Raw genomic sequence first — 10,128 nt, forward strand, 5'->3', positions numbered from 1 at the left:
GCTTGGCAGCCATCAAATTTAACTGAAGTGGAGAGATATTGTATGGAAGAATGGTGAAAAATACCTCCATCCAGAATCCAGACACTCATCAAAGGCTATAGGAGGCGTCTAGAGGCTGTTATATTTGCAAAAGGAGGCTCAAATAAGTATTGATGTAATATCTCTGTTGGGGTGCCCAAATTTATGCACCTGTCTAATTTTGCTATGATGCATATTGCATATTTTCTGTTAATCCAATAAACTTAATGTCAATGCTGAAATACTTCTGTTTCCATAAGGCATGTCATATATTAAAAGGAAGTTGCTATTTTGAAAGCTCAGCCAATGATCAACAAAAACCCAAAGAATTAAGAGGGGTTCCCAAACTTTTTCATATGACTATATCTGTCAAAATGTCAGGGAATCTGCTAAACCCTTACCATGATTTCATAGGTATTGGATAATGATTGTGCATTAGCATAGCATGTAAGTTTCCCTTGTTTCATCTGACCCTAAAAGTATACCTTGATAGGTCATGTGGTGTGTTGGCCATTATGGAACTTCACAAATGTTTTCAAAAACTTTTGTCCCAGAACCCCAGAGGTCCAAACTGTGGATATAATTATAGCATCACTATATTACGTACAGCTAGGATACTGAGTACTATGTGCATTTTCTAGAGTGAATTGTTTCACTCACAATTGTCATGCTTTTTTATAATTTAGAGCAATTTGAAATTATTGAACTTTGTTAATCGCTACAATGTTTGAAAAGCCTTATAATATCTAACATTGTTCATCCTTTTGCTCAGTTTTAAGTATAGATTCACACATTAGGCTATGCCAAAGTTTTTAGAACTAAGTTTTTAGTATTATGAACTTCTTCAATCACCAGTAATTTTACACATTTATTTTTTAAATCACTTTTTCTTTCTCACAATATATTAAAGTTCCACTTCAACTGTAAAACATCATTTTCCCATTTCACATGGGCAAATTGTGCATTAACTCAAGTATTGTAATTATTAGTTTTAGTTCACAGAAATGCTCTCCCCTCTTCCTGTGCAATGGAATATTATTAAGTGAAACAAATGGGTTTATAGGGTCATTATTAATGTGTACATAATACAGTGAGATTCTTGCATGTGTGTGCTAATCAACATTCCACACATCTAACAGCAAAGGGTTTAACACTTAGATCAAGCCTCGGTATGAATTTCAAGAGATGCTTTTTTTACAGGCCTGCAGCATGTGCACCAATGCCATGGCTATCTTAAAAATTAGTCAAATTGCACTTTGCTTTCTTGGCTGTCTTTGGAAGATGAACCATTGACCTTTTCTACTTGCAGTTACTGTATGTTGCATCGTGCACATTTGTACCATTAAACCAACTTAAGGATTCTATCCTGCCAACCACAAACGTATAGAACTGACTTTGATCAAACTAGACATGTGTAGCAGTCTTCACAATAAGCACCCCTGCAAATTGATTAGCCTATAATTTATCAAAAATGACTAGGAGGTTAAGGTAGAAAAGAAAATCCATATATATTACACAACCTAATCTCAACAGACCCATGTTGAAATGTTGTTCTCGTCTTAATCAAACTGTTTCATTTCAGCAGTATCTTGATGTTTTATTTTGTAGGATGTTATCTGCGGCATCTTAATGGCTGCCCTACTAGTGATGCTAACGTATCCTTTCTGGGATTCCCTGGATCAGCTTCTGCTCACCAGCTCAGCCACACCTTTACTTGCTATAGTGGTCCTTTTCTTCCTGTGTCTGAATTACCCAAAACTGGACCATTACAGCCCCAGCAGAGGTGACACTACCATTATCCTGGGTGTTGCAGCTGGATCAACTGTAGGCTTTTGGACCAACTACCATCTAGGAGAAACCTATGAGCCAACTGGTGAATTTCCTCTTTCTCTCCCTCCTCTGACATGTGCCGTAGTGCTGACGGCAGCTGCCCGTGTCCTTGTTGGCATTCTCTGTTTACTTGTGGTCCGGCAGGTTGTGAAAGGTCTTATGCTCAAGGTATTGTGTACATGGTTTGATGTTTCTGTCAAAGACAAGGATGCCAGACAAAGACTTGAAATCGAGGTGCCCTACAAGTTTGTAACTTATTCATCCATTGGCTTCTCCACCACTGTGCCAGTGCCTCACCTTCTCAGGCTACTAGGATTAATGTGAAGGTGATGTGCAGCTACTTTAAATGTTACATGCCAAATGAGCATCATTGATCTCTTCCGAACAGTCCAAGTTTATTCACCACATACTACAGTAATGACATTATTTTATGAATAGAAGAAAACTATTTAAAACATCAATCAGGAGCTGTTATGCAGTGCATGAGGTAAAACAAATGTTTAAAAGAAAACAGTTAAGTATGTAGGCAGCAATAATATTGGTTGATTGGTTGGGTTTTTTTTTTGTTTTTTTTTACACAGAATGCATCTTTACGTTTAGTCGGAGTGATTGACATTGATTCAGTGAGGTTAAATTCAAGATGCAGTGGTATTAATGCACAATATGTCTGTCATTTATAAAATGTGTATCATGAGTTGGCATGATGCTATATAGCTATAAAGTAAAACTGAATATAAATTAATATATTTTCATATATAAATGTTAAATTATCAGTGGTAGTGTTGCTTATACATTACACATCTGTTTTACTTTATCAAAATGAGCATGTGTCCAGCAAGATAAGAGACATTGTTAAAATTACTATACATTTAAGGAGCAGATTGTTTTCAGAGGTCTTGAGATGTATGGCACTATTGCGTTCAACAGAAGATTTTCATACCAACTTATATATTTTTTTCTTTTTCCTAGACTTGTTGTGCAAATCCTACTAGTTTCCCTACCTGTATTAGGCAGGTGTAACCAACATACCAACAAAAAAGGTCGGTTGACTTTTGTCTGCTGTCCAACCAGTTTTCCAGTGTCTTATTTTATATTCCCCCTTCTAAGCTTCCTTTCACTGAAAAGTATGAGAAACTCAAAGGCTGATTTTTACCATTAAAGATCTCTCACAGGCTGGTCCATGGTGAGGAATGGATAGAGTTGTCATCATCCAGAATTCAGTAAGCAAGATTTGGGATGAAAAAATCACCCAAGATGCTCCATTTAATGGTACTGAGATGCAAGTTTTTCAACATGTATGGAATGAGATCATTTAAAGGGGAGCTGATTTTCTTATAACGTATTGTTATGTCATATATAGTAATGAGTTAGACTGCTGAACTCTGCAATATTTTTTATGGTGATTACTCTTTAATCAGATTATTAATTGTAACCAAACACAGCTTTTGAGGTTTAAGATCAAAGCTACAACTGGAAAACAAAAGGCACTGCAACTATGCTAGGCTTAGCTCTTTAGCCATTGTCTAATATAGTCGGAGAGCACGTTGCTTAGCAGAGGAGGTGTTCCTGAACACCAATTTACCATAAAGCCAACTGGCAATTTCCTCCTCTCATAAACCTGTTTGCTCTGATGTAGCATGTCAGATTTCCTTGAGGCCTAGTGAGTGCTCATCATCATCCAGCTGTCCTCACTTCAGGGGTTTTTGAATTTTACTTCTCCATCTGGCCGGGGGGAGCTTTAGCCTGTACTCTGCAGAAACTGACTGAGGTTACACTTGCTTACTCCTTAGCCTTACATCTGACCATAATAAGCCACTTTGTCCAAAAACTGGGTTGCTGGGAGTTGGAAGCATGGCTTTGGGTTGTGGGAAGAAAGAGAAAATTGAGTTTATAACTTGCATACAGTGGAGTTTGACTTTAATATGCAAAACTACACTGAATGTGGCTGGCCTGGGACACAGAACACGGGTCCAGTGAGCCGTGCTGCAGTAACACCAACCATTCTGCTACGTCCTCATTCCTGAATGTCTTAGAAAACACCATTACTGTGTGGCATGTCATTCATAAATGAACATTCCCTATACTGGTGTAAGTTTGATACCTACAGTGTTCACTTCAGAGTTGAGGAGGTCTGAGAACGCCAACAGAGGGCACAAGGCTGGACCCAGTCCTGTAGGGGATGCCTTTCCATTGCAGGGCATACTCACTTATACCATATCTGGCTTACAGTACTGCTGATGATAATAATACTTCACATTTTATATAATAATTTGATTTACATAATACAGTGCATTTGCCGTTTTCATAGTTGAACATAAGAGCAGCCGACTTTTGTCAAAAGCACAATAATCACCATTTACTGAAAATGCCATTTAAAAACTAGCTTTTTTAGTCTTTATGGAGCTAATCGTGAAAACATGAATAACCACAGATAACAAAGGGCTTTTAAAATGTAAATCAGTCTTAAGCCTACAAGTAACAGGATAGACCCTAGAGGCGAAAACTGTCCATTTTCAAAAGCAAGATAAGAATACAGTAGAAGCTCCACACAGGAATAATGAGAATTGCAATTAAGTGGAATCTGTGGCATCAAGTCCACCATGATGCCGCGTTAATGCAAAAAATAAGCCAAAATTATTTGTAAAGCCAAAGAAATAAGGGGACAGTCTTGACTTTGCATTCATTCTTTAAAACGGTATAGGCTGCTTGTTCTAGATTAAAAAAAGAATGTCTATAGAATTTACCAGAAACAAGTATTACACTTTAGCCCATGGAGAATTCAGTAAGCTTTTACTGTTGACGAGAATTATTCCACAGGCATTAGATCAACAATAAATCAATGCAACAAGGGATCCAAGTAACTGAAAATTGCTTCAAGTCTACTAGTAAGCTGAACTAAATCATTTATATTTTGATGCAAATAGCATGCAATTGTCTGAACCGGATCTTTAATGTTTGTCTTTTGTAAAATTCTTATTCCATTTCATTAAGCTATGGTGTTCAATCTTGATAATCATCAGACATTGCTAACCCTTCCAATACGTATGATTTTTTTTTTTTAATTAGATGGTAAACACAGTTTTGTATTTTGCCTTCACTTTGTGTCTCTCTCTTAAAAAAATAAGATAAAACCTCAGTAAATTTATCTTTTGTCATTGTGGCCAAAAAGTCTTTTTTTTTTAATTTGACATTATAATCTAGGGCAATATTAACCAACAAGCAGTCCAACTGCTAAACATGGTGCTTGTGTTCACTGTTACAGATCTGTGTCTCAGGGTCGGGCCCTCGTTATGTGCAATTTATTAAAATGAGAATATCTAGGTGCAGTGTGGTAAATCAATTTACTGTAACCAAAAGGTCCTCTATTACTTTTCTTTTGTTGTTTGTTTCAATTGGCTGAAAGGTGCACACAAATGTGGCCATTTCAGCTTCACAGAATGTTGTGTTTAAAGGAGATTACAATGTATCAGACAAATCCGTGATGCCCCTTAATCAAATCTAAGGGTTGAGCCAAGCATTTAGTCATTCGAGCTGCACCAGAGACCAAGGGGCTCATTTATAAAACTTTGTGTGACTATGCGAGTGCCAACAAAGGGGAAAGATTTGATTTATAAAAGCTGGCATACACACATTTCTACACAATTTACCTTTTGTAAATCACAATCATCTTTTAAATGTGCATACGTGAATGGTCATATGCCACCCTGAAACAACCCTACGTGGACAATGCAAATTAACTTTGTACATAGATGCAGTCCTGATGCTGAGTGGTAAAGCAGCTTCCCCCCTATCACCTGCATTTAGGAGTATCTGGCTGTGCCCTGCAACTGATCACCCACAGGATTGACCCAAGATCCTGCGTCGATTATTGTGTTCTGAGGTCAGGGAAAGGATTTAAGGAGCCAGCCTCTGAGCGGGGGTAGCTGCTATCATCTGGCACATGGAATGATGGGATTGCCGTTACAATGGAGAGCACAGGCCATGTGAAACAATGTTACCTTACCAACAAGTCACTCACCACATACAGCACCATCACATGTGCCAAACCTGCTTTGCCTGAAAATAAAAGAATCACAGGTTGACCGAGTCCACCGAGCTGCAACTTTTATCAGTCTCATCTTGGCATCACAGATGACTTGTGCATTAATGGAATATCTCTACTCATGGTTAACAAAAGCAGCTTCACTCTTGCAATAATAATAATAATTCATTACATTTATATAGCGCTTTTCTCAGTACTCAAAGCGCTATCCACACAGGGAGGAACCCACACTCTTCCACAGTCTCCTTACTGCAAAGCAGCAGCACTACCACTGCGCCACCTGTGAGGACGGTTGCTTTATTGCAATACGAGTGTAGCAAATTGCTCTGATTACATTAGGAGAACTGGACACGGCAGAAAATGGACTCATGTTGACCGAAACGTGTTATACTTTATGTGCACCCGCACCATACAAAAACTGTAGCACCTCCCAAGTCTGCTAATGCCTTTCAATTTTTCAATGAAAATGTGCAGCATTAATAATAAAAGAACTAAAATGCAGTCTGTATATCATAATTATCACTTTTGAGGTTTAATATATTTGTCATGTCAACACACGCTATAATAATGGCTTAGTGCTATGAATTATTATTTGTGTGTGTTGTCATTTAGCTGTATTTCCTTACTTGAGTGAGGGTGTCATCATTTGCCAGTTTCCCCAAAATGGTGTGAACAAATGGGCCAAAGCTGCTGTAAATATATGCAAGTCCTCCCATCTGGTTTTCTTTTATAAATCCCAATGTTTGCATGGAAAGCTGTATATGCAGACTTCAAACCTCTTTTTGTGCGAACACCAGTTCTATAAACCTGACCTCAGGTAAGTACCAATCGACACGGGGAGCAATTCACAGCCATGTCTTTGAGAATCAAGACACTCGCCCCCATGGGCAATTTACGGGCCAGTATTTGAAAGAAGTCTCCAGCTGCTAATTCACCACCCTAAAGCAGGGGTCCTCAGGTTCAGTCTTGGAGGGCTCCAGCTTTTTGTTCTAACCCATTTGCTCAGTTAGAGGCCAAACCTTGCTAATAGCAGATCTTATTTGAGATCACGGATTGTTCTTATTTTGTAGATATTTTTCTGAGGATATTACTCAGAACGTGTTTGGGTCTAAAGCAAGCAAGCCTTTGACTTCTTCTCTTCCACTACTTTAAGGATATTTTACTAAAACGGAGATGCAAATGTGACCACATCAGATGGTGAACGGTGGGCTCCTTTGTCATTTGCATCTCCCTGTTAATTAACAGCAAGTTTAAGAAAACAAGAAGTCATTAAAAACAAAATATGGCTGTTTAATGCAAAAACAAGTATTTAAGGGCTAAGAATTAAGAGGTGGGCGGCGCGGTGGTGCAGTGGGTAATGCTGCTGCCTCGCAGTTAGGAGACCTGGGTTTGCTTCCCAGGTCCTCCCTGTGTGGAGTTTGCATGTTCTCCCCGTGTCTGCGTGGGTTTCCTCCGGGTGCTCCAGTTTCCTCCCACCGTCCAAAGCCATGCTGGTTAGGTGCATTGGTGATTCTAAATTGTCTTTAGTGTGTGCTTGGTGTGTGTGTGTGTGTCTGCGTGCTCTGTGGTGGGCTGGCGCCCTGCGCGGAGTTTGTTTCCTACATTGCGCCCTGTGTTGGCTTGGATTGGCTCCAGCAGACCCCCGTGACCCTGTAGTTAGGATATAGCAGGTTGGATAATGGATGGATGAATTAACAAGTGAGTTAACAAAAATGAAGCACAGACATATTGCTTGAGCAGTACAGTACTTGCTTCAATGGCAAAAATTCATTTATGAATTCCTGCCTAAAGTGATTCAGAATGCATCAAAACGCCCAGCAGTAACGGGCACTGAAACAACAGAATGGACTGCCTGGCCCCCTGTACTGCTGGGTAGGCCCTGTGACCCTGAAACTGGATCAAGCAGGCCTGACAATGTTAATCATCAAAGGTGACAGGCGCAGAAACACACTGGGAAAAAAAAAAACATCCATACAGTTTATTAATATATTCACTGTGTATGCAGGCCAAAGCTTTCTCAAATAAACAATAAAGATGGGGCTTTGCTGCCATATATGAATTACAAATTTGTCATAATTAGTAATAGCCATTTAGAACATTTGTAATATTTTGGCTAGATTTTTATTTCTATCAAAAATATTAACATTTTTGAGTGATTCCAAACTTTTGAAGACTGATGTGCCTCTGTGTGTGTGTATATAATGTATATACATATACATGCATATAGCACACATAAACATATAGATACTGCATATAAACATTATACACTCACACACGTGTGTGTGTATATATATGTATGACGGTACAGACATTTTTAAATCTATACATACACATTTATTTTGTAACATTACTTTCACCCTTTTGAAGATTATGAATTTTGTTAATTTTAAAAAGGTGCATTTTAGATTTTTTAGGTTTTGTTCAAAACATTCATGCTTACAGTTTACAAATAAAACTAGTAATAAATATAGTAAAGAAAGAAAAAAATAACCCTTAAAATTGTATTGTGCACCATTATACACACACACGTGAGGAGACTTTCATTACACACACAGCTTGAATACCAAATGCATTCTTGGCTGTATTTCTCTTGCACTGATTACATGTCGTTATGTATCACTGACTTCTAACTCGGTAGTGAAGTGTCACTTGTGCTCTGCAGGTCACTTTAACTAGGACTGTCACTTTTTTTTAGCCCAAGGAGGATTTGTCTGTACTCATGCTTTACTTTAAAAAGTTCTCAAACATTTTCCAGACCCTTGTGATAGAAAGAATCCCATAAATCAGGGGTCCTCAATCACAGTCCTGGAGGGCCGCAGTGGCTACAGGTTTTTGCTCCAACCCAGTTGCTTAATAAGAAGCACTTATTGCTCAAGTAACACTTCGGTTTCACTTTAGTTGTCTCGCTCGTTAAGATTTTGAACCCTTATTGCTTATTTAGTCTTAAACAGCTGTATTCTTGGTTTTTAATTGCTCCTAATTAACAATAACATGCAAATGACAAAAGAGACCAGCATTTCTCCGTTTAGCTTGTTACCATTTACACCTGTGTGTATTTATCATGCACTATTGGGTTTAATTAAATACTTGGAAGGAAAGTGAAGAGAAAAAAGTGAAGGACTGAGAATTACTCATCTGTTTTAGCCTTCAAATCATTTGGATGATATGTTTAGAAAGTGGAAGAAAATCCAGGATATGAGAATTACCTGTCAGTGCAAAGTTAAAGCACTGACAAGCCATGAAATTAAATTATTGGCAAGAATTGCTTTCTAATTAAGCAACATGTTAGAACAAAAACCTGCAGCTACTGTGGCCCTCCAGGACTGGGATTGAGGACCTCTGCCATAAATGGATGCTTAATATTAGCATGTGTAGTATTAAGTTTACATTATTCAGAATACTTTACATTTTCACCAAAAGTCTCTAGAATCTGACGACAAAATAACCCATTTAGTCTAACACAGGCTCAAGGTAACCCTGGACGGGGCTCCAGGTCATAATGGGCACATACACTCATACTAGACCAATTAAAAGTGCCCAAACAACCTAACCAGCAGGCCTCTGAGATGTGAGTACATGGGAATATCAAAGCAGGAGCTGATCACCACACCACTGTGCTGCCCCACTAAGTGTTCCTTGCCATCTTCGTTTTCATTTGAACGCTGCACTTCACAGTTAGGTAAGGTGGTGCCAGCACACTACTACAGAGATTCTCCTTTTAAATCAGCAACTGGGAAATCTGTGAGAGGTGAACAAAAACAAGTATATTCAAATGATACAAGCGCACATTCACCACCACAATACCTTGTGCTGGATGCTGCCTTGATGATCTCCAGCTCACTGTGACCCCAAGTCAGGTTAAGAGGAAACAACCACCATGCTATGTGATGGGCAAGCACCTTGTCTTTAAACTCAAGATAAATTAAACAGGTTCAGTAAGTTTACCATTTTAAAGTGAATTCCACTTTCTCCTGCAACCCAATTCAAAATATATGGACAAAGTTTTAGTTCCACAAAATCAGTAAACTTGTCCTTTGCTGGACTGGTGTGTCCCATTGTGGTTATTTACTCCCTGGTGCCTGATGCTGCTGGGATTGGCTGTGCCGCCCCCAGAGCCCCGGTTTGAATAAAGTGGGTCTGAGAATATTATGTAAAATTTGAAAGTTTCCCAAAGCGCTATTGACTGTTCCAAGGCACCCTACATGCATACAAATGTTTATGCCAAAAGCAGAATGACA

At 38.7% G+C, this 10,128-nt stretch overlaps 1 protein-coding gene across 2 annotated transcripts in view; it reads left to right on the forward strand.

Annotated features, from left to right (window-relative positions):
- Positions 1–5,649, forward strand: part of sgpp2 (sphingosine-1-phosphate phosphatase 2) — a 48,680-nt gene extending 43,031 nt beyond the window's left edge. The window contains exon 5 of one of the 2 annotated variants that reach the window (XM_028794405.2): positions 1,627–5,647. In XM_028794405.2, the coding sequence (XP_028650238.1) occupies positions 1,627–2,172 (546 nt within the window). In that variant the 3' untranslated portion in view covers positions 2,173–5,647. Of the gene's footprint in view, positions 1–1,626 lie in introns of both variants that reach the window. The other variant, XM_028794406.2, reaches the window with a different exon arrangement.
- Positions 5,650–10,128: the final 4,479 nt, after the last annotated feature.

Source organism: Erpetoichthys calabaricus, chromosome 2, assembly GCF_900747795.2.
Source record: "Erpetoichthys calabaricus chromosome 2, fErpCal1.3, whole genome shotgun sequence".
Taxonomy (NCBI): Eukaryota; Metazoa; Chordata; class Cladistia; order Polypteriformes; family Polypteridae; genus Erpetoichthys; species Erpetoichthys calabaricus.